Source organism: Haliotis rubra, unplaced genomic scaffold (genome assembly GCF_003918875.1).
Source record: "Haliotis rubra isolate DU_JTF1 unplaced genomic scaffold, ASM391887v1 Scf82, whole genome shotgun sequence".
NCBI lineage: Eukaryota > Metazoa > Mollusca > Gastropoda > Lepetellida > Haliotidae > Haliotis > Haliotis rubra.
In genome coordinates this window covers 1158797-1184270 of record NW_025767546.1, presented here as the reverse complement: position 1 = coordinate 1184270, position 25474 = coordinate 1158797, and the positions used below count along the sequence as shown (strand labels likewise).

The 25474-nt window shown below is 38.5% G+C and overlaps 1 protein-coding gene across 1 annotated transcript; it reads right to left on the bottom strand.

Annotated features, from left to right (window-relative positions):
- Nucleotides 1–614: 614 nt before the first annotated feature.
- On the bottom strand, nt 615–25320 carry LOC124262037 (elongation of very long chain fatty acids protein 2-like). Its single transcript, XM_046696459.1, has 8 exons — nt 25220–25320; nt 15463–15556; nt 14009–14196; nt 10077–10160; nt 9389–9445; nt 8160–8274; nt 7698–7825; nt 615–7449 (listed from the first exon to the last, which is right to left on the bottom strand). Exons 2-8 carry the CDS (start codon nt 15518–15520, stop codon nt 7180–7182), a joined length of 900 nt encoding a protein of 299 aa, XP_046552415.1. The 5' UTR covers nt 15521–15556; nt 25220–25320; the 3' UTR covers nt 615–7179.
- Nucleotides 25321–25474: the final 154 nt, after the last annotated feature.

Genomic DNA, 25474 nt, shown 5'->3' with positions numbered 1-25474 from the left:
GACTGGCAGCCAATACCTTGGCTTGGACACGCAATGCATGTGCTACCTGTGTCCTGCACTGCGCTGCGATCCCTACCAGCCTTGTGAGGAACACATGGTTCATACTGACTAACAATCATGATCTTCATAGTGATCCTACGTAGCCTTGTAGATAAAACTAGTAAGCGAAGGGTTGCAGGTTCAAAACCGGGTGTTCACACTATAAATAGGAAGTTTTCAATATTGTGATATTTTACGATCATATTCACTAATATCAATCTTCAAAACTTGTTCAAGTAAATAATTCAAAGTCAATGGCTATTCGTCAGGAAAGCCCTGGGCAGTCTGTAGAAAATCCCTGGGATTTCTTGGAGAATGCCTTCATTAACTGGCAGTAGAGGTATTGATATAATGACCTCTATTTCTGATGCGTGTACATCCACAACAACACATCCACTCTATGTTGGACAGTGTTTCTTTTCTGATTTTGTCGATCAACTTAATTTGAATAGTCATTCATTTTCTTATTTCTGCTCCCCACCACTTTCTGTCTGTTGATGACTTACCACAGCAACTGGAAGACTATTTCACAAGGCAAGTGAACTGCTCAAACCACAACTAACAAAACAAGATACTATTTGGGTGAGGGTTTTATTGGTTCATGGTCAATATAAATTTGGCACCATGTGCTCATAAATTGGAAAATTAGCTTTCATAACATTGTTGGATAAAACATTGCAAAATGTAATCTCAGTGCGCTCTGAAATAATATACTTAAACAGCATGCAAACGCAATGCCATTTAGAAATGACTATAAAGAAATTATTAGATTTTATTCTCTGATTTTTTGTCATAAGGTTATGCTGTCATTAGAATGAAATTGAAAACATTTTAAACACTTCATTAAAATTTCTTTGCTCTGACTATAAATCAGTAAATACAGAAACATGTAATAGTAGCGCCATCTTGTTTCAGACTGAACAAAAACATCACCAGACATACTTGGTATGTAAATACAGTCATCCCTCACCATAACGCAGGTCTTGGCGTCCATGGACGACCAGATGTGTTGAGACACACGCAATTTTACATAGCACAGAATGTCAAGTAAAATTTCCATGGACATAGCAGAACTGCTATTTCATGTATTGTGCCCAGTCAAAACTATGTCGTATCATCGGAGGTGAAAAAACAAAGCCAGAAATAGCGATCAGCTGTGTACACATTTTGCTCCAATCTACCGGTGATTCAGTTAAAAATGATCCAAACATATAACATCAAAGTATTTCTATTCCATTATCAGAAGAATTTATATCTAAGCAGTTATTTTAACAGGGATAATATTTATTGCTATCGTATTAGTATTATGCAAGTTTTCTACATACATATTAAACATAATAATTAACTTAGACTCAGCACTCTGTATGAGAGTCTGACAAGACACCATTGACTTCCTGCGGTACATGCCACTTTGATCATAAAAACAAAATGTTGGCAATTAATTGTCAAACATGACTTCAATGAGTCAATAACGGGGGTCTAGGGGGCCATGGATGACGAGGCGGTAATCAGTTCGTTAATGCGAGGGATGACTGTACTTGCAAATATAACACATTCATTTTAACGCCCATCTAAATACTAGTAAGCATTTCTTGGTGCAGGCACTGGCACAATGCTAACCCAAAGTAACCGCACTAGTCCCACTGTAAATAGGAATAAGTAATATCAACAAGTTTGTTCAATGCTCAGCATCATTGTAAAGTGGGATATCTAAAGCACATGACTGCAATTCATTCATCAATCAAACATCTACTGGTTAAATCTTCAATGGCAGTACTACTTCAAGCTACACAGGTAAAGAATGGATCAAGGTACTTGATGCCACTTTAGTCTGTCACAGGTAATTTGTGCTGAAAATATTTTGATTAAATGTTAGAAGCTGGCTTATTATGCTCGTAAAAAATATAACCATTTGTAAATTTGAGTAATGCTTTTTCATACATACACCTGAAAAAAAAACAGGCAAAAAGTGACAGAAATGTGCTGGTTGTATCCACCCACAGGACTGCTTGACACTGCTATCTGTGTAACTTGGCCATTTTTGCCCAGGTACAACTGCCATATTAGTCAGGACTCCGATGATCCAAATGGCTTGACTTCTATATATACTAGCTGCAGTGGTACATGCTGTAAGTCTGGAAGTTCATTCATCGTGACAATTTCACCTGACACAGTAGTTCATATCAAGGTTTTACATTTTTACAGGTAAATTACCATGGGGAGGGGGAATATTTGTGTGCACTCAAACACAGCTATAAGCTACAAGCTACATTCACACTATACAGGCACCTCTGAACGGACAGTACCATGTTATTGACTATAGATGTTAAATCTAACGAGACATACCGGTATCAGATAGGCAGAGCACGCTGCATGATGTAATATAATAGACTTTTAATATTGCACTGAATGTCTTTACCCATGCCACTTACGACGTAAGACCTGGGCCCTTATTCTCGAAACGTTCGTAGACCTAAGAATTCTTAACTTTGATCATAGCCAATGTGTTAAGAATGGGCTTAAGAAGTTCGTAGGACTTAAGAAGTTTCGAGAATAGCTAGCCAGGATACTAGGTTCACAGCTCTAGATATCCATGCTGATGAAGCAACAGTCATTATCTAAGTAAAGAAAAATATTGTTCATAACAATATCCACACATGGCTATTTAAAGAGGTATCTGGATTGAGCCAACATATATAAATTCAGCAGTTAACCATTACACAGATTTTATTTGCAAGATGTATAGTTGGGCTTCATATCTGAGATAACCCCTTAAAACCTCCATGTGTTTCATTACAGATATGACTTCTATCGTCACTTAGAGCAACATGGAATCCAGTGACGATTGCCATTTTATGCGTAAAATTGATCAGAATCTGTATGCAGAGAAAAACAACAATAAAGATGTGAATGTGAATCTGACTGAAGGGTAAATAACACTGTTTGGAAACATGAGCACCATGTAATGTTCACACCCAAGATATCTAGTTGCATCCCAGATATATGCGGAGCCAACCTGTTATTGTGCATCTCCACACATCATGTCTAAATACAAAATGCAAAATACAGCTGACTTTTAATTCATATTTGACGGTGAAAACATGTCATTTACGTCCTTAAAAACAATTAATTTCACCGTCTAATAATGGGTCTGCAAATATTTTCTTTGGTATGGTTAAATTTCCTGTCCAGAACAATCTGCCACAACCTTCCATCAAAGAACAAAAATGCCCTAATCTAATCACACATTGATTATCTCCCTTTGGTTTATCCTAGTGAATACAACTGACCAAATATGATTGAAGGCAGTGTATGAAATAAGCCAAATTTCCAGCCAGACATCAGGGCTGGTAACTTTAAAAAGGTTACCAGCCCAAAATGGATTTAACCAGACCAAATATGGTGAATATACTCAGATGTAAGGAACATCTAAAAAATTTACCAGACCATCGGGCTGGCTTGCTGTAAATTTAGACTGTCCGTCAGAAATCTAGACCGTCTCGGTCGGTCGGACGGGCTTTATGTCATACACTGTTAAAGGCTATCTGTTAATTCTTACAAAAATGCATCAAATTGTGCACTTGTCAAATACATCAATTATAAATCCATGTGCATTAAAAGGAATTTTCTTTACTGGGTCCAGATATCAAATGTGAAAGTTTAAACTGCAAATGTTGAAGTGCTACCAGGAGTAATCTAGCATGAACAAAATGTTTATCTGTGAGTCTAACTTCACAAGAATACACAAGATCATTATTATTATAGCAACTTTGACATTATAATGAAAGAGCTCTTGGCAATGCTGTTACATCTCAGCTTTCTTTATGACTAGTTCTCGCCAATCTTCATCGTGTAAAGATAGAGAAGACTGTAAGTCTTAATTTCTCTCCATGCACCCACATCCTACTCATTATCCACTAAAAGACTTTTATAAAACCACATGCTTAACATTCCTCTTCAGAAGATTTCTTCATTACTGAAATCAGCTCGGTGGGAAGAATAAATACTGTTCTCACTTCAAAACAATAACAAAATAAGAGCATACAGCACACATTTAGCTAAAGAAAAACGGTCTCGCTCTTGGATGTTGATATTACTCAAAGTAAAGGTTTCTATTTTTGCATTCAGAGCAAAAAAATGTGGACAAGAAACTTCTGCAACATTCCCGCACTTTAAGACACTTTACAGGATCTGCATTCAAGCCTATATATTCAATATTCTATTTATCATTGGCCTTGTAAACGGATGAACAACAGTGCATCCAAAACAAATATACTTCATAAATAAATACAGTCTCTAGACACACTGGGTTGTCATGACACAGATGGCAAGCAGTCATAAGGTACCTGTACTTTTTCAGGTCAGTCTCATCAATTATGCAATAAGAAAAATGACAATAATGTAATCGAATATATGCATTCAACAACAACCACTTGAATTTCGATTGTTCACTGGTATAAAACAGATGTCGTTATTACACATTGGCACTTGTACAAACAAACCATCTGAGTAGTAGGAAAATAACAAAATGCAAATAAAAACATCAGTGACTGTGATATAAAAGTGCATAAAAAAGTCAAAAAGACATCTGAGTGTAATATCATAAGGGAAAAAACTGTAAAATAGAATTCTAATAATTTGTACTATATTGTAATGCACACAACCTTTAACAAAGAAAATAACAACCATTAGCTACTCATGCCCACCCGTGATCTGACGCTGCTAGCGATGGCCACCCTGAGTGACGTCTGCTGACTAGAGGTAGCACTTTGATTACATATTTCACTGGAATACCAAGAATGACCACAGCTAGTAGCAACAGTCACACATGCTCCTCAACACATTTATATACTGAAGTCACAAATGGTGCAACTAGAACTTATCTAAACCTAACCATGACCACTTTTGGCATTTGATGACAAATTATTCTTAACCATAACCTTGACCTTCTCTCATCGTTTTGATTCTAACCTTTTTCTAGCCTTGGTTAATATGAAATGGGACACACATAAGAGTGGTCTCCCCTTGTTGATTGTCCTGAGTTTTGTGTAACAAACAGAAATTAAAACACAGATTAACAAATCTAAATACTTGATAAAATGGTACATGTCCAACTATCTTCACATAACCTGGGATATATGTTTCAACAGATCCCCCTAGGATGTCATGTATATTGGTATATGAAATTACTGAAGTTGACATATACTGGGATATACCGTGAAAAGTTCCCCAACCATACAGGAAAAGCAGTGTAACCATGCTAACAACTCACAACTCAATTATGTGCAAACAAAATAAAATATAACCACCAATATGTTTGGAATGGTAGAACACAACATATTAGATTGGAGTTGGTGAGTAATGGTTGTATAGTTAATAGTTATTGCTGAAAACATGCACACTGTTGACAAGCTTTCATGTAGAATCTCTCTCTGTGGATGACAATGTCAACTCAGGGAAAACAATATTTTTAACTTAGTTAAGGCTTGACAGTTCTAAGACACAGCATCCTGCAAAGTCATAACTAAATGAATGCATAATTAAGAGCAGCTATTATGTCCAGCAGAATTATTGCAATGATTACACAATAATTATAACAGCAAATACATTAAACCAGCTTAATAATCACCATTAAAACATGAACTCTGAAATTATCTGTACCATTAATCTCATTGCATTGATGGGCTATTTTCATGAAAATATGAAAGTGCAGATGGGGATATTTACAATAAATTAACATACAGAATTGAATGATGAGTGTCTAATATCAATGATAACTGCACCAAGGCTCATGTCATTTCAAGGACAATGTGTAGTGTTCTCCCCAAACCACATCGACTTGTCCACATCATTGACTCGTGCAATACATGGACTCAAAATTGGCTGGTGTCGCAACATCCCATAATGTACCAATATTCCCTTACCTCTGTGTGTGCGTGCGCGAGAGAGTGTGGGTGAGATGTGTATGCATGATGTGTGTGTGTGACTCCATGCTCATGTGTGTGTCAGTGTGTGTCATATGCGTATGATATACAGCTGCATCTACCTGTATATACCACTGAGTGTACATAATACACATCCATTAATGTATATAATGAGAGATGTGTGAAATATACATATCATCTACCCACCAATTTCCATGTACATAGCAACGGGTGTATGTAATATACATTCATATACCCACCAATTTCCATGTACATAGCAACGGGTGTATGTAATATACATTCATACACCCACCAATTTCCATGCACATAGCAACGGCTGTATGTAATATACATTCATATACCCACCAATTTCCATGCACATAGCAACGGGTGTATGTAATATACATTCATATACCCACCAATTTCCATGTACATAGCAACGGGTGTATGTAATATACATTCATACACCCACCAATTTCCATGTACATAGCAACGGGTGTATGTAATATACATTCATACACCCACCATTTTCCATGCACATAGCAACGGCTGTATGTAATATACATTCATATACCCACCAATTTCCATGCACATAGTAACGGGTGTATGTAATATACATTCATATACCCACCAATTTCCATGTACATAGCAACGGGTGTATGTAATATACATTCATACACCCACCAATTTCCATGCACATAGCAACGGGTGTATGTAATTTACATATCATCTTCCATGGACATTTCACCAGGCTTGTGCAACAAACATATCACTACACCTTTCTCCTTGGACTAATGAATGACAGGCCACACGTATATTCCCTCTGCAGACTGTACTGGCATATTTCATTGGAAGGTGAGCAATGAACACAAGTGAAACCCTAAAAACTATCCCTGCAGTAGAATAATTCTACAATGTGAAGGCAGTGGATTCACTGATAACACTGGTATGCTGAAAGTATGTCTCAGTCTGTGTGAGATCCCTTGGCAGAGGAGGAAGTAATATTGAGCCATGACTGCATGTGACATAAGTACATTATGTGATATAGGTGAGCTTGGTAGGGGCCCTGATGACAAGTTTAGCAGCCCTGAACAGTGATGTACAATGAATGTTGTAAGCACTATCGGCAGGATGATTGTCAGTTGACATGAGTGTCAGTTAGTTATATCTGATATTCAGTTACACAAACATCACTAACAACTACTCTGGCCCTTCATCATTCAATCCGCTTCCGCAGACTGCCATTTGTCACTCCGCTTTGGACGGTGCCGTTAATGATGCCATTCTTTTGCTTGGCCTTGGCGCTACCGTTCTCCAGAGAGGTGGGACGCTGGGACTTATTGATGTAGGTCTGGTAGTAGAAGTTGGAGAAGAGGACGATGTGTGAGATCATGTAGGTGAGGAAGCCGATGTTGTAGCCGAGGGGGTAGCCACAGTCGAGGTAAATGGAGTAGGTGGTGTGGCCGAGGATGGCCCAGAACTGCATCTGTGGGAAGAGGAAGAGGAGTGATAATTTGTCACGTCAAAGTGCATCAGGCACAGAAAATATTTCAGCAGTACTCAGCCGAATAACTCATTTTTCTTAGAACTCACTCAAATATTAAGTTGGGTTAGCAAAATCCTGACAATGTTTTTCCAGAACAGATAAAAGTGTTCAAAGAGATTCCAGCTCGTCAAGGAGGGTGTACATGGCCAGGGACTCCCACCAGCATGGACGTGAATGTGAGTACTCACCAGCTGCATTGTGGTCATGTACTTCTTCCACCACAGGTACTTCTTCATGCTGGGCCCCATGGCAGACAGGAGGTAGTACAGGTACATGATCACATGAATCAAACAGTTGATGCTGGCCGAGAAGTAACCTGCAACATTCACGGTCTCATTACACGCACCATAAAATCCAAACAAATAATGACATTGATGACAACTAGAGAACAGTGACTGCTAACAGACAACTTAGTTCAAGAGACTGACAAGCAGCTAGCTGTCACATGGGATGCTGGCACTGAGGCAGGGAGAGGCCCATTTGGGGTGAGCTATTTTTGACTGTTCATTAGGGAACAACAGGACAGAGGTTTCCACTGTACCTCGAAAGGAAAGGGAGATAAAGCAATAACGTATGAGTCAGGACAAAGACAACTTAAAACAACTGATTTTTTTAATGTTGTTGTTGTGGCATAACAGTTTGACACTGACCTTCACCTCCTGGGACGAACCTGGCCCCTGCCCACCAGAGAATGGGCATAGTAGAGTGATGGTACAGATGGAGGAATGAGATCTGGTTACCTTTCTTCCGTAGAACGAAAAACACCTGCAGAAAAGACAGTCAGTCAGGTGCTCCCACTTATATTACTAAACTGATAACACAATACTTGGACATGGTCACAGAAACCACACTCTCTTTCTCAACACAAGAAAGAAATTGATTAGAGTTTACAAATGTTTCACCTCAAACTAAAGTTATTTTAGTCAAACTAGCTGATGTCTTCTATTAGGGACCGTTCATAATTTATGGCTAGGGGGGGGTTGGGGGTGATGATGATTTCTATGGAGTAGCATGTACAATGTGAATGGCTCCCCTAAAATTTATGTGCAAAATAAGTGACCCCCTTGCATGTCATGTACAAAATCAATGACCGCCCCTCCCCTTCCCATAATTTCCAAGCATAATTTTAAACATATTTTTATGTACAAAATTGCTGACCCCCCTAGCTCCCCAGAACAAAACGGGTGACCCCCCCCCTTAAAATAATAATCATCATCACCCCTCTAGCCATAAATTATGAACGGTCCCTTAGATGATGATCCACTGTCAAAGTATTTTTCATAGTGTGTTGTGTGAAATGGAAATAACCATTTTGAATCTTGTGCCATAAGGGACCGTTCATAATTTATGGCTAGGGAGGGTGATGATGATTTTAATGGAGAAGCATGTACAATGTGAATGACCCCCTAAAATTTATGTACAAAGTAAGTGACCCCCACATGTCATGTACAAAATCAATGCCCCCTCCCCTTCCCATATTTTTAAAGCATAACTTGAAAGTATTTTTATGTACAAAATTGCTGACCCCCTAGAACATGTGTACAAATTTGATAACCCCCTACCTCCCAAGAACAAAATGGATGACCCCCTTAAAATCATCATCACATCCCCCCACCCCTCATAAATTATGAACGGTCCCTAAGGCTCAAAAAACCTACTTAGTGATTGGCTAATGTAGATTCCCCCTGAAGTCATTTCATTGGTTTGTCAAAGTGTTAATGAAATCTATTTCTCTCATGTCCTCTGAAAGGATATCTGTGAACATTAGAGAAAGGCACAGATTAGCCATGAAAGGTTACCTTCCATACAAACCAGTGTCATCTAATGTTATTAGTCATAAACTAGGCATGTCTCCTAAATACCTACAGTAAGTACTTACGGTATCTAGCAGCTCTATAAGCTTGGAGAAGTAAAACCACCAACACACATGTGCCAGCTGAAACACAACACATACTCCAGTCAGTGATAAAACAGCAGAAATGCAGCATTCAGGGTACAAAGATGAATTAAATATCATCCCTCTATCTTGTTCCATAAGAAGAGTGTACAGTATAACAGTTTTACTGATAGCACCAGTTTGGGATGTTTTATGATACCATGGAAGGAAATACACAGGGAAGTCGAGCGTACCAATCACAAGGCTTTTACCATAACTCAATTCCACTTCCTTTATCTAACCAATTAAACTTTGCAACACAATCGTTGAGGTACCTGGAAAGTGGTAGAAGGAGTTCCTGCATATATTTTTTGAAGGTTTCAAACCTGTCAATTTGTCTGTATTATTTTTTCCCTAAAACTGAGTCCCACAGCGAACAAACCTTCGTGGACTGTGGCCGCAATCTTAGTTGACACTGGCAAGCTCAGTTATAACAACTTATCTGATTGGCTACAGTGAGAAGTTGGAGCCAGCAAAGGAAGGTAATCTAATTATCGGGCTGAGCCGTAGATGCATCCAGGGTACTAAGATGAGATTTATCGGAACATATACCCCGGAGATTATCGAGGATGTATCCCTTTCCAATTTCGACAATTGTTCCCCATCTGCAGAATAACTGTTGGCTACTCACCCGCACCGCCATAGGATCATTGGAGTAGTCTACAGGTTGACAGGTTAGACTGAACCCCGGCTGCAGCCAGGCAGAGATGACAAACTGAAGTGTAGAGGTGTACCAATAAGCACCACAGGGGGCAACGCAGTAACTTTGAGTCCAGAAACACATATGGCAGTCCAATAACTCTACATTCTCACATAATAACTCTACATTCTCACATAATAACCCTACATTCTCACATAATAACTCTACATCCTCACATAATAACTCTACATCCTCACATAATAACTCTACATTCTCACATAATAACCCATCATAAACATTGTTCAAGGTATCATGGAAATCAAAATGTTCTGCTCACATTTTAGATAAGAAATTGTTTTCTCTTAAAATCCTGATCACATTGAAGGAGTTTAGTATGTTAGCCCCGGCCTATTACTGAATGATACACAATTGTCACTGAAGATCGTTACCAAGCATACCCAAGATTGTGGTTTAGCAGAGAAACCTTTCCTTTGCTTGTTGCTGCCCCTCTACTGTGGAATTATCTTCCACATTCTCTCCCTTTGGCCATAGGATCAGCAGCTGACTTTACACTATTCAAGCACTTGCTGAAGACCCACCTGTTTTCCTCTCATTACAACTAACTATATTTCCCTCCCTGTACATTTGCATATAATTGTAACATGTCAGCGCTTTGAGCATATGCCTTGTATATGGAAAAGGCGCATTACAAATGCACATTTATTATGATTATAAACCTTGAACTGTGCTTGAACTGTTGACTAAGTATTGTGATCGTCACGGCACCAACGTCTTTGTGAAAAAGGTGCTGCCAAAGTTGAGAATATAAGAGTCGGGCTAACTGGTATCAGGGAGGCTGGAATTATTTTTGTTTACTCATAATGATGCTCTGAACGATTTGAATGTCAGTTAAATCACCACTTTAACCCATCAGCACCAGCTTAATCCCACCAACAATATAAGTGAATCTGCGATTCTGACACCGCTAATGGAGGCAACTCTGTGCCTGTCTAAAATGTGCCTCCTTAGATAACTTGGTGAACAAGATCCTGACACCGCTAATGGAGGCAACTCACTGCCTGTCTAAAATGTGCCTCCTTAGATAACTTGGTTAACAAGATCCTGACACCGCTAATGGAGGCAACTCTGTGCCTGTCTAAAATGTGCCTCCTTAGATAACTTGGTTAACAAGATCCTGACACCGCTAATGGAGGCAACTCTGTGCCTGTCTAAAATGTGCCTCCTTAGATAACTTGGTTAACAAGATCCTGACACCGCTAATGCAGGCAACTCTGTGCCTGTCTAAAATGTGCCTCCTTAGATAACTTGGTTAACAAGATCCTGACACCGCTAATGGAGGCAACTCTGTGCCTGTCTAAAATGTGCCTCCTTAGATAACTTGGTTAACAAGATCCTGACACCGCTAATGGAGGCAACTCTGTGCCTGTCTAAAATGTGCCTCCTTAGATAACTTGGTTAACAAGATCCTGACACCGCTAATGGAGGCAACTCTGTGCCTGTCTAAAATGTGCCTCCTTAGATAACTTGGTTAACAAGATCCTGACACCGCTAATGGAGGCAACTCTGTGCCTGTCTAAAATGTGCCTCCTAGATAACTTGGTTAATGGAAGATCCCTGCCTCCTTAGATGACTTGGTTAACAAGATCCTGACATCACGCTAATGCAACTTAATGGAGGCAACTCTGTGCCTGTCTAAAATGTGCCTCCTTAGATGACTTGGTTAACAAGATCCTGACACACGCTAATGGAGGCAACTCTGTGCCTGTCTAAAATGTGCCTCCTTAGATAACTTGGTTAACAAGATCCTGACACAGCTAATGGAGGCAACTCTGTGCCTGTCTAAAATGTGCCTCCTTAGATAACTTGGTTAACAAGATCCTGACACGCTAATGGAGGCAACTCTGTGCCTGTCTAAAATGTGCCTCCTTAGATGACTTGGTTAACAAGATCCTGACACCGCTAATGGAGGCAACTCTGTGCCTGTCTAAAATGTGCCTCCTTAGATAACTTGGTTAACAAGATCCTGACACGCTAATGGAGGCAACTCTGTGCCTGTCTAAAATGTGCCTCCTTAGATGACTTGGTTAACAAGATCCTGACACGCTAATGGAGGCAACTCTGTGCCTGTCTAAAATGTGCCTCCTTAGATAACTTGGTTAACAAGATCCTGACACCGCTAATGGAGGCAACTCTGTGCAACTCTTGTGCCTGACACCGCTCTAAAATGTGCCTCCTTTAGATGACTTGGTTAACAAGATCCTGACACAGCTAATGGAGGCAACTCTGTGCCTGTCTAAAATGTGCCTCCTTAGATGACTTGGTTAACAAGATCCTGACATCACGCTAATAGGCAACTGTGCCTGTCTAAAATGTGCCTCCTTAGATGGCTTGGTTAACAAGATCCTGACACCTAATGGAGGCAACTCTGTGCCTGTCTAAAATGTGCCTCCTTAGATAACTTGGTTAACAAGATCCTGACACCGCTAATGGAGGCAACTCTGTGCCTGTCTAAAATGTGCCTCCTTAGATGACTTGGTTAACAAGATCCTGACACCACGCTAATGGAGGCAACTCTGTGCCTGTCTAAAATGTGCCTCCTTAGATAACTTGGTTAACAAGATCCTGACACAGCTAATGGAGGCAACTCTGTGCCTGTCTAAAATGTGCCTCCTTAGATGACTTGGTTAACAAGATCCTGACACACGCTAATGGAGGCAACTCTGTGCCTGTCTAAAATGTGCCTCCTTAGATGACTTGGTTAACAAGATCCTGACACCGCTAATGGAGGCAACTCTGTGCCTGTCTAAAATGTGCCTCCTTAGATGACTTGGTTAACAAGATCCTGACACCAGCTAATGGAGGCAACTCTGTGCCTGTCTAAAATGTGCCTCCTTAGATAACTTGGTTAACAAGATCCTGACACCGCTAATGGAGGCAACTCTGTGCCTGTCTAAAATGTGCCTCCTTAGATGACTTGGTTAACAAGATCCTGACACGCTAATGGAGGCAACTCTGTGCCTGTCTAAAATGTGCCTCCTTAGATGACTTGGTTAACAAGATCCTGACACCGCTAATGGAGGCAACTCTGTGCCTGTCTAAAATGTGCCTCCTTAGATGACTTGGTTAACAAGATCCTGACACCGCTAATGGAGGCAACTCTGTGCCTGTCTAAAATGTGCCTCCTTAGATGACTTGGTTAACAAGATCCTGACACCGCTAATGGAGGCAACTCTGTGCCTGTCTAAAATGTGCCTCCTTAGATGACTTGGTTAACAAGATCCTGTCTAAAAACTGTGCCTCCTTAGATGACTTGGTTAACAATCCTGATCCTGAGGCAACTCTGTGCCTAAAATGTGCCTCCTTAGATAACAAACAAGATCTGCCTGTCTAAAATGTGCCTCCTTAGATAACTTGGTTAACAAGATCCTGACACAGCTAATGGAGGCAACTCTGTGCCTGTCTAAATGTGCCTCCTTAGATGACTTGGTTAACAAGATCCTGACACCGCTAATGGAGGCAACTCTGTGCCTGTCTAAAATGTGCCTCCTTAGATGACTTGGTTAACAAGATCCTGACACCGCTAATGGAGGCAACTCTGTGCCTGTCTAAAATGTGCCTCCTTAGATGACTTGGTTAACAAGATCCTGACACCGCTAATGGAGGCAACTCTGTGCCTGTCTAAAATGTGCCTCCTTAGATGACTTGGTTAACAAGATCCTGACACCGCTAATGCTAAAATGGAGGGTTAACAAGATCTGACACTGCTAATGGAGGCAACTCTAAAAAATGTGCCTCCTTAGATGACTTGGTTAACAAGATCCTGCTAACAAAAAATGTGCAAGTGGTGGATTACCTCAACAAACAGGTACATACACAGCAGCATGAGGAAGAAGTTGGATTACCTCAACAAACAGGTACATACACAGCAGCATGAGGAGGAAGTTGTACGCCACGAGGAGGTTGTTGACCTTGAAGGCTGGGCGATTGGACATCAGCCTGCTACCCCAGGCAACAACAACAAGATACACCAACACTGCAGCCACCGTCGGCCACACAGATTCCATCATAAACCATCCATCCGTCCGAGGGTCTACAAAAACACCGATATCAGATATCACAGTTACTTACAGTATATATGCTATGAACAGTTACCATGGTGATCTTCTACTGTCATGTAACATACATTTTATTGGCTAGTTATTTTGTTTTTAATCAAAGATATGCTTGCTAGTTCAGAAATTGTCACAGAACAATGTTTCAGTAGTAGCTCACTGTTAATTGGTTTTGCATAAACGTTTGCTTTAGGAAAATAGTATTTTAGGTAAGAGAGTGACGTGAGGTAGAAAGAAAAATGGCAGCGTTCTAAAGGAAAGAAGCTCACGTAACACTACTACAGCAGGAATATTAGTCACCTGATTAACATCTACAACAACACAGATACCATAAACAGTTACCACGGTTATTTTCTAAAACAGCATAGATATCAGTTACTATTGTGTTGTAATACAAAAACGTAAACATCACAAACAGTTACCATGGTTATTTACTACAGTTGAGATATTAGTTACCATCTCCATATCTCCACTACAAGAGATTCAGCATCACAGGTAACACAGATCAGAGGTTAACAATGTGTGTTAACAATAACTCTTCAATGAATAGACAATCCCATTTTAGGAAAGTGGTCAAATGTAACATATGATATATTTGGGATTACACTTTGTCAGTAAAGTACAGATTCTAGTACTTCTGTTGGAAGCATCGGTGGCTGAGCGGGTTAGATGGCTGACTTTGTGTGCTGGCGATTAGGTGCCTGACTCTGAGGGTGTGAGTTTGAATCCTGTATGGGACTTAACCTAACGAAAGTACTAGAATCTGTACTTTATTGAGAAAGTGTAATCCCTAATATAACATATGTAACTCTCCAGTGGACTCGTACTCAGTCTGTCAATCAGCTGTCAGTAAACACATTAACACGGTAAACAACTCAAGAATGTATTACTACATAAAAACAATATATTAAACAATTGCTGCTTTGTATATGTTACAGAGAGAATAAAAGAAGCAAAACACCCAGTCACATAATTTGAGACATCATTCATTTTCATCTTATTAATGAATTAAGAATGAAGAACACTGGTATATAGCTCTTGCTAGCATTATTATAACCATGGTTTAGTGTTAGGAGTGAATGCTTTTAGCACCAGGCTATCAACCACCTCATGTCATAAATCACATAAGGTTATCTACAAGTGGGTTTGCTAAACAATACTGAAACTCCTGCCTGAAGAACATTGAACATATTTTTTACACACCTTCAGATATCCTCTACATTTTTAAAACATGATGTCCTTACCTCTCAACTCGGTCATGACCCATGTATATTTGTCCATTAGCGCTGTAAGGGCTGCCATGGTTAGATCAAGGTCAAGGTCACCACTTTAGGACGGCTGTAAAATACAAACAAGAGTCATCAGAAGATGATAAATCCCCCCGGCCCCCACAAATTTGAAAGAACAAATCATCTGAGAGTTACTTAAAGTCCTTTAGACTAAGTCCAAATCGTTTCCATGGAAATCATGAAAGAAAAATATAAACGCAAAAAATCTGCAAATAGCAGAAGGCACCACTTCAAGATCTGTTTGATATATCTGCCAAGTCTTGTAGTTGTAGAAAGATACTGAACGGCTTTCAAGTTGTGCTCCAGAAACGAAGCCCATCCCTCCCTTTTGAGACTAAGTCTGATTCGTTTCAATGGAAAACAAGAAAAATAAAAAATGCCAAAAATCCGCAAATAGCAAAAGGCACTACTTTGGGATCTGTATCATATGTCTGCCAAGTTTTATTGATAGATATTGAGCAATTTTTGAGTTAGCTCAAAAGGCACCACTTCAGGTTCTGTTTGATACATATACAAATTTTTGTTCTTTTCAGTTACGCTCCGGAAATGAAATTATTTAGGACGGACGGACACACACTTCATAGGCGTTGACTATATCCCCACACATTATATGTCATGGTAAAGAATCAAATTACAAGTGGTTGATGTTGTTGAGGAACATACTAAAAAAGTAGTGAGTGAATGAGTTTGATTTTATGCCGCGTTTAGCAATATTCCAGCAATGTCATGGCAAGGGGACACCAGAAATGGGTTTCAAACATTGTACCCATGTCGGGAATCAAACCCAGGTCTTCCGTGTGATGAGCGAACCCTTTAATCACTAGGCTACCCCACCGCCCAGATTAATTAGTGCCCTTCTTGAAGAACGACTCTGTTTCCCTGACATGACCACACTGACCAGTACTTGACCAGTAGTGGCTGTAATGTGTACCCGGGACGGTCACCCCATTACAAGTGGGAACACCATGCAGCACAACGACCTTGTTCCAAGATGGAGGCATAACCAACATTTCTTTTCTCAATTATGAACTGGACAAAGGTATAGTATGGCTTGGGCCAGTAAATTGAAGGGACGTCCAATTGTGGCAAATGTAAGTGTACATATACTGTTTGACATACAATCATTGTATGATCCCTACAGAATACATTCTGTCAACAAGCAGTGACAAGATAACACTTTATCATCACCACGGAAACATGGGTTACATCAGCACAAGGAAATAAGGAGGTCACACATATAATATAGATTAAATGAGTCACCAACAAAAGGATGATCAACAATTTATGATCACAAAAACTTTGTACTAGCATTCATGAATACAACCCAGGCCCTGTTTGTTCTCAGCATCAGCAAATCAGTGAACAGATAACAGTGTTTTAAAAAACATGACATGAAGGTAGAGTCAATCTGAAAATGTCTTAAACAACATAGAAAACAACCACTTTTGAGTGAGTGAGTGAGTATGGTTTTACACCGCTGTTAGCAATGTTCCAGCAATATCATGGTGGGGACACCAGAAATAGGCTTCTTACATTGTACCCATATCAGGAATCGAACCGAGGTCTTCAGCGTGGTGGGCGGACCCGCTTTAACCATTAGGCTACCCCACTGCCTCAAACCTCTGTTGACCCTTACATACCTGTTTGCATCCCATGTGAGTTATGAGTCAATGATGCTGCCCAGATATTAACACTGGTCTGTTCTGCTATCATTATCAAAAATAACGGATTTAAACATGTAATATCTTTCCTAACATCTATGATATTTTTTTTTTTCGTGACATTTTCATACAAATAATTATCCTTTCTTACATCAAAATACAAAATTAGAAATTTCACTTCATTTCTCTAAAATAGTTCTGCAAAATCTGCACCATTATTTTTATACAGTAAAAGAATTAACAAAAGTGTTAACAGCTAACGTTAAAGAACCATGGTCTGTTAACATTTGGTAACATTTAGGTTAATGTTTTTTACAAGTAAGTGTGACTGTATTGAAAACATATTATAAACGGATAAGTCATAATAAGTGACAGGATTCACTGACAACCGTCCATCAGACAGTTTTAACAACCTTTGTTACCCTGTCACTTGTCAAAGTCAAGTCAACACAATGTCAAAGTGTCATTTTAAATACTGGGCTACAGAGACACAACCAGGAATTTACACAAAATCTGGCATTCCATACTCCCAGAAATAAAATATATAAAAAATATATGCAGATGCAAAAGAAATACAGAGTACCGGTATATCATTGCATCCAAAAGCTTCCTGCAGTTTCAGTTGGGTAATTCCATATCTTATTTTTAACTAATGGCCTCTTTGCATGCATAATAATACTTCACAATATTCACATATAACTATATTGCAGGATTATTTATTCATGTGCATCATTCCCTGTTCTTCAGGAAAAGATCTTTGAAAATGAAAATGAATCATTTTAATCAAAGCTGCAGTTGAACGAGTTCACCATGTTCACAACTGAACTGTTCATGAAAATTACGCAAAATTCTTTGTCATGCTATGCCTACTTCATGTATTCTTACACACAGCAACACTTAAAATCCTGATCCAATATGACGATAATAATAATAATCTGTTTTTGCATGAAATGCTCCATGTTCTATTGTCCCAGCTAACAAGAGGCTGTTGCCATAGGAGGTTATGTATAAGTCACATGGCCAGTTAATGCGGCCCTGATCTGACTGTCTAATCATGGTGACTTTATAATGCAGGCTGCCCAGGAATAAGACTGGGATATTAAGAATACTTTTGGAAAACTTATATGGAATTAAACTAATTCTATGCATGACTAGTCACATCACATGTATCTTCAGAGATATAGAATCATCATGCTCGGATAGTAACGGATGTACGGGTAAATCATGGCACCATATCTGATCCATTATACCTAATGTTAAGCATTTCCTCTGTCAGCCATCATGCCAATGTTTCCTGAATGGGGCTAGTGAATACTGTACTTCAATTCCCGACCAGTAAATTAATGATTATAAATAACCAATGACCATAAGGAATTATGGATAATCTGTCCGCAGTGAATTAAGTGAACGATCCAAGCCATCAACCGAAATAAAATGCACATACTTAGTATATCGAAAACTTATTATGCATGTTCTCTGTACCTAATAACTATTTATACATGTTATTAGGTGGGTTAATATATAACTCTTTATAATACAATGCTTTACAAATTTTAATGGCAGGATCGATATTCTAACAATGAATGTTTGTTTCATTAGTATTTTGTGATATTTCATCAGATCATAGAAAATTTATAAAGTATGATTTTGCATGGATAATCAGTTAACGTCAATTGTCTCTTCTCCCAAATTAATGATCCTTAATAATTACATTTTTGACTGCTCAACACACTCTGGGACTCCAGACGATGTTTTCAGCTCCTTTGGTTCCAGTCTGCTGGAGGCAGTAGGGTAGCCTAGTGGTTAAAGTGTTGGCTCGTCACACCGAAGATGCAGGTTTGATTCCCCACATGATACAATGTGTGAGGCCCTTTTGTGTTGTCCGCCCCAACTGTGATACTGCTGGTATATAGCTAAAAACGGTGTGAAACCATACTCACTCACTCCAGTCAGTTGTGTAGTTTGTAAGCCGACTGAGACCTGCTCAAAGCTATCTCCTATATAAATCTACAGTAAATACTGAAATGAATAATTCACCAGGGGAATCTCACCTATTCAAACTCAGACAGGTATTGCTTGTTAATGTTTTGTAACATGTGACATACATACATGATCAGATGCAAATTAAAAGTCACCTCACACATGCCAGACAGCTTTTTAAGCGGAATATTTTTAAGAAACGATTTCATCTGGTCTAAAAAGTATCAAATAGACTGGGCTTTAGGACAAATGAAGTTTCAAACATGTTGAATAACCAAAGAAACTATCACTACCAAATTTGGGTTTTTACTTAGTTGCCATCTATTAGCGACAAGTAGACAATAAACAAACACCTGGAAAGGCGTATGTGTGAAATGTAATTTGTTCTTTATTTTGGTTACACAGTTTTGCTGTTATTTTCTTTTTGAAACATTCCATGCATATATGTATACCAACAAACCAAAATTAATTCAGTTTGTGGTGTTTTTGGTTGCAGATTTGATAAAATACACAGGTTATCATGGAATCAAAGCAGGCATAAACAGTTAATCCTTGTTCCTGAGATAAGCATAAAAGCTTGTGTGACGAGACTGGTTGTCGTCAGAAGTGCTGTGGGGCACCTGATAACCCCTGCTGACACCTGCTGCATAAATTGTATGTAGCAGTATCTGGGCATGGTCAAAGTACTGATATTTTCCTCTGGTATAAATCATAAGTAATCAGAAGGAAGACAATCTATAGTCCTGACTTGTATTTTTAACAAGACCAGTTATATTCAACACTAATTTGCCTTGTTGCCATGGCTGACCAGAAAAGTGTTGAAACTTCTAACTACACTTGTCATGCTTAAGTTATACCACAGCATGTCAGTTTATTAAGGGTAAAAAGCCTGGTGTGAAATATACTGGAGCTATCCCATGATTACACTCATGCTCATGTATAGATATGGTGATGAAATAGCCAACAAAGTTGAGGTGAGTGCAGATCCTGGCTTGACTATGTAAAAGTTAGGATGTATTCTTTACGCCAAAGCATGAGTGAGTGAGTTTAGTTGTATGCCGCTTTAGGAGGATTCTAGCAATATCACAGCATGATACACCTGAAATGGTTTCACACATTGTACCCATGTGGGGAATAGAACCCGGGTTTTCGGTGTGACAAGCTAACGCTTTAACCACTAGGCTACCCCACCACCCCTTTATGCCATAGACTGACTGACTGAGTTTGGTTTTACCGCTTTTAGCAATATTCCAGCAACATCACGGCGGGGGACACCAGAAATGCTTTATGCCATATAAGTACATGAATGCTGACAGAAACTTCATTAAATTGGGTATTATTCAGACTTTCCATGTTTAAATATTCAACACTAGATTGTGTGTGAGTGTGTAAACGACTTCATCAGGACAGTATTTCACTTATTAACAGTGATACAGGGTTTTCATGTTCACCAGATTGGTGAAAGTCATGAGCACAGACATGGCATCGACAAACTTATAAACATAATCAGGGAGCATCTCTGATTCAGATCGAGGATCATATGTTAATGAAACAACAACTTACAGTGTCTTTAGATGCCTCCGTTTATAATGTGCCAATGCCAATGTAAACTTGCTCTTGAATAGCTCTCATCTCCCCAGGCTTGAAGCTATGTGTTAAATGCTTTTAATTTGAGGTTGTCCTTAGCAGTTGTATACCCAGAATCACAAGATCATTTGAATATGTTGATATACGATATGCAGTAATCATGGAGCCGCATAACAGCAGACTAATATCCCAATAAATATACTTTTATATGGTTTATAACTAATAAGAATGTAATTGCATTTGTCTCTTTCTTATGCACATCATATCATTATGTATGAAATGTTACCAGCTGAGAGCTTTATTTCCAATAGTATATACTCACTTTTATTTTACAGTTTCATACATATTTATACTTTTAAGCAATGTAACAACTTTCCATATAATTTGCGATCTTTTTCAAATTATCTTCCCTTCGCTAACCCACTAGGTGCGCTGATCTGGACGGTCCAACCTAAACTGACAGCACACGTATGCGTGATGTGAGCTAAACTTGTTACTATTACACTTACAGACAGTTAAGAGTAGCCTTCACTTTTATTGGTAACGTTCACGCTGGTGTGAAAACAGGATATCTTTTCCCTTAAACAATGATATATCTAGTGTTGTGTCCTCAAACAGCAATCGAAATACCTGACTGCCCGACCGCCCTGGACGGGTTATTTTCAACACGGACTGCCAGATTCCCGTCGGTCAGGTTAAAATTTAGAAATGTATATGAAGATATTCATCATATTTCAGGATAATAAATCATTAATAATTCATTCGTAAAGTAAATGATGAATTCCAATAATGGATGATAAGCTAAATTGGATGTCAAACCTAAATTATTTGCAGGCAGGTAAGTTTTGGTCAGGGCTGGCAAGTTTTACATCTAAACAGCCCTGTGGTCTGGCTGAAATTTTTGGTAGTTTCATACCCTGCCTGAAATATTTGTTCTGTCATTTCATGAAACATCAGGGATGCCTATATTGCAATAATCACCACCTGATTCGTCCAAAGCGAAGTGGTAGAGCAGCTGATTGTTCATTTGAGAGTGTGTTTTGTCAGTTTGTTTTGAAATTGATAGTTGAAGTCTTACACCAGAGGTTTCATTATCAAAATGTTAACTTTGATGCATATTTTTATTGTACTTGCACTCAAATGTATTATCACTGATTAGGTTGTATGCATTCAATTCAGTAAGACAGGAAGCTGATACAGTATGCGAAATGGAATGTCTTGTATGCAAAGTGTGAATTTCATCATACCCATTTGGATTTGACAAACAATGTTCAAGAAATTGTAAACTAAACAGTTACGGACAAATCATCACCTACATATTATGACACAATGTTCAGATACAATTTGAAAATAGAGTGGAAATTAGTGAAATCTGTTTCAGTATCTGCAAGGGTTTATGGTGTATGGTGTATAAAATGATTGTATGGATGAATGGTGCATATTTGTTGCAAATTTCTACAATGATTGCATTTCAGTTACAAATTAAGGATATATATAATAATGGCATTTTTACTTTTTGCTTTAGACAAAAATTACATTTTTTTCAGACACAGAAGAGTCCATACTAGTTTAAATACACATTCAAGGGTACTTACAAACTACACCTTTTCAACATATAAATACAAATTAATATATTCATGCAAAATTTCAATCTCTATAATGACACTGTTAAGTGTTATAAACATAAAATGGTTGACATTTTGCTGACTTGCAGTGTCTACAGATAGTTTGCCCTCACAATGATCAGATGAGTATAATAGTTATGACAATGTTTATGCTGCATGTCAGTCAGGCTCTGCTTGTAAGCTGGTCACTCAACATTAATGTTGTCAAACAGGATATCTTTGTTTGAAATGTTTGTGTCAAGGTTTGGTTTGCACGTATGTTTGATAAACTCAAATTCAAAATACCAGTTCTGTTTAATATGTTTATAATTGAGTGAGTTTGGTTTTACACCACTTTTAGCAAGATTCCCTTTAACAACTAGGCTACCTCACCGCTACAATCTGTCTATAACCATGGCAAGTTGTCCATAACCATGGCAACATTAAAATCTAAGCTGTGTTGACCCTTATAGCTCATTAATTACTTATTGTCAAATCTGGGCTGGTGTGAACCTTAAATTCATCACCATAAACACTGGACCTAAACCATCGGTATCGGTATCGGTGTCTGTAAGCATGGTTCTGTCATTACTCAGAATGGAGGCTGTGGTGCAGACTTCATGTGACTGAAACCAGTCATTACAGTCATTTCATTGTAAATAATTCTCAGGTTTGGATACACTATGTATATGTACCTCCATCGCCTACGTATAAAGGGTGGAACTGCAGTGTAGTAAACACTAGTGTATAAGTCAAGCTATGAGACCCTGTTTTACTGGAAGTCAAATAAGACCCACACTGAGCTGGACTTTCTGCAATCCTAACTGTTCTGTGATACTAAGCAGTGTGGAGAGTGGCAGGGGTTGACTAACGCTCAGTCCCTGAATATATACAGTTCTGATTGCATCAAATAAACCCATTTAAATTGAAAAGGAACCCTAGGGAGACCAGAGATTTAGAACATGAGGAAATTAGATTGCTTCATTTAGGGCTTTAGCATTGCAGGGAGGGCTAGGCTGTAGGGAAAATAATATGTTTCTGGGACTGTGAGACAGACTAGCTTAGGGCTTGAGGTACTGTATACAAATCCTTGAAATATTGATGAGATTTATCCTGTCAGCATATATATACACTTTAGATCCTTTAAATACAGGCGGAAGTTTCTGTACTTCCAAGATGTATGCAAACATGTCACACATTGATTTGATCAAACCTGTAAATACTAAACAGATTTTCCTGTTTCCATCATTAAATGCTCTCTTGTGACATACTGTATAACTGAAACAGGGACAACAAAACAGCTCGTTAACTCAGGTAATTAACTGATGATCCAGGTGACATTAACAATACCCACACTAATCACTTCTATCTTGTACAATTGCCTAATTAGCATTGATTAGTTGCCATTGTTATTCTAATAAATCTAATTGTTTTGTTGGCATTTAAAGACAAATGTTTTCATAACTAGCTGTAAACCAACATAAGTCACTGACAATAACAAAAATTAGAAAGTTCTTCAAAAAGAATTAGGCATTGAATGAATACTTTTTGATGTCAGTTCAACACTGATGTCAATTATGTGCTGATATATTTTTCTGACATTATCAGACATAAAGAGAACCTGTTTTAACTGTTTGCATTGGCAAAAACACAGATTTTATGAAACCAGTGATAAACATTCCCAGTATCATAAGCTGATGACCAGGTTGAAATAATAATGGCATAAGAATTAGTGCTGCAAGAGTACTGATACTTAGAAACCTCAGTTTCAATCAAAATGCCCTGTTGTGGTGTTTATTATAAGAAACAAGTCATTACTCTATACTTATATACATTTTCTGGACAGATAAATGGAAAATACTGAACATGTGGACAGGCTTAAGAGTATTTTTTTTAAATATATGCATCAATGCTAACTGAAAACCATACAAAAACATATCCTCTGTGCTGAAACATAAAAAGACCCAAAACACTCTTACATTAAGACTGTATAAAGCGTACCAGTTACTATTTACTTACTCTTAATTTCACTCATCCCATACTTTACCATAGATGTTATAGATATTTGTTCATATGTACATAATGTCTATACCTGGATCAGTCAAAATGGGTAATGGAACAGAACGAAACTACAATAGAGGCAAACATGTAACAGATGACTGTATTGGGTATTAAAATAATATTTAAGATGTAACTTTCATTTCAAAAACACTATTAAGATATTTTAACAAAAAAGCTCAATCACTTGCAGATACTTCAACCACAATGCGCATAGTAAAGCAAACCTAAAATTCAAAGGTAGAACATGCCCTTACCAATATCACTTTTTCTTGATGATCACTTCACTTGAGTATTTCTTTACACTTAGGGTATTGGGGGTATTTAAATGAGGTGCCTGTCATCCGATCAAAGATTGCGATCACTCTGCAATTCGCCGAGAATGCACAACGCAAATATCAATTAAAGTTCACGTATAACAGCTATCATGCTCTGGACTTTAGACTCGTAGTCGTACCACGATCTTGGCCTAGTCGGGTGAGTGTGGTTTTCCCCTATATTGGCAGAGGGTTGATCCTTGTAGCGATCCTGATAACGTAGATCACTTGATCTGTTAAAGGACAGCGTGAAGTGGCGTATAGCATATGTTGAGAACTACATTGACACTACTGAAAAACAGTTATATAGTAATCGCCTAATCATTAGATTGTCCAATTAATAGGGTGGAACCGTAAATCGATCATCATGCATTAAAGTCATGTGCAAAATGACCTTTGCAGATACAGCGCCTGGAGTTTTCAATGAACAATTTTCGATAAAGTAAAAACCACATATGGCAATATTCGTGTTTGGAGACAATTATCATGCACAAAGAGTACTTACAGCAATGATGAACAGTCAGGGTTGATGCGGTGCCTGGATACTGAAATGTGTTGATTTACACGAGGTTAGGGGTCACTTCTCCAGACTGGGATTCACCGGACACTTCCTCCGGTAAGAGCCAATCACATTTAACTTAAGAAAATATCTCCAATGATGGATTCATTTACAGCGATGCTCATTGGCTAATGATAAATGGAATTCCTCCAAACGTGCTGTCCCAGCATGAGCCAATGAAAATGAACGTTAGATACACAA

Excerpts from the sequence above, each read along its gene's own strand:
- LOC124262037 (XM_046696459.1), bottom strand. The coding sequence starts at position 15,520 with ATGGCAGCCCTTACAGCGCTAATGGACAAATATACATGGGTCATGACC. Across the intron at positions 9,446-10,076 it reads ATGATCCTATGGCGGTGCGG|CTGGCACATGTGTGTTGGTG; the intron begins GTGAGTAGCCAA and ends GTTGTGTTTCAG. Across the intron at positions 7,450-7,697 it reads ACATGACCACAATGCAGCTG|ATGCAGTTCTGGGCCATCCT; the intron begins GTGAGTACTCAC and ends CTCTTCCCACAG.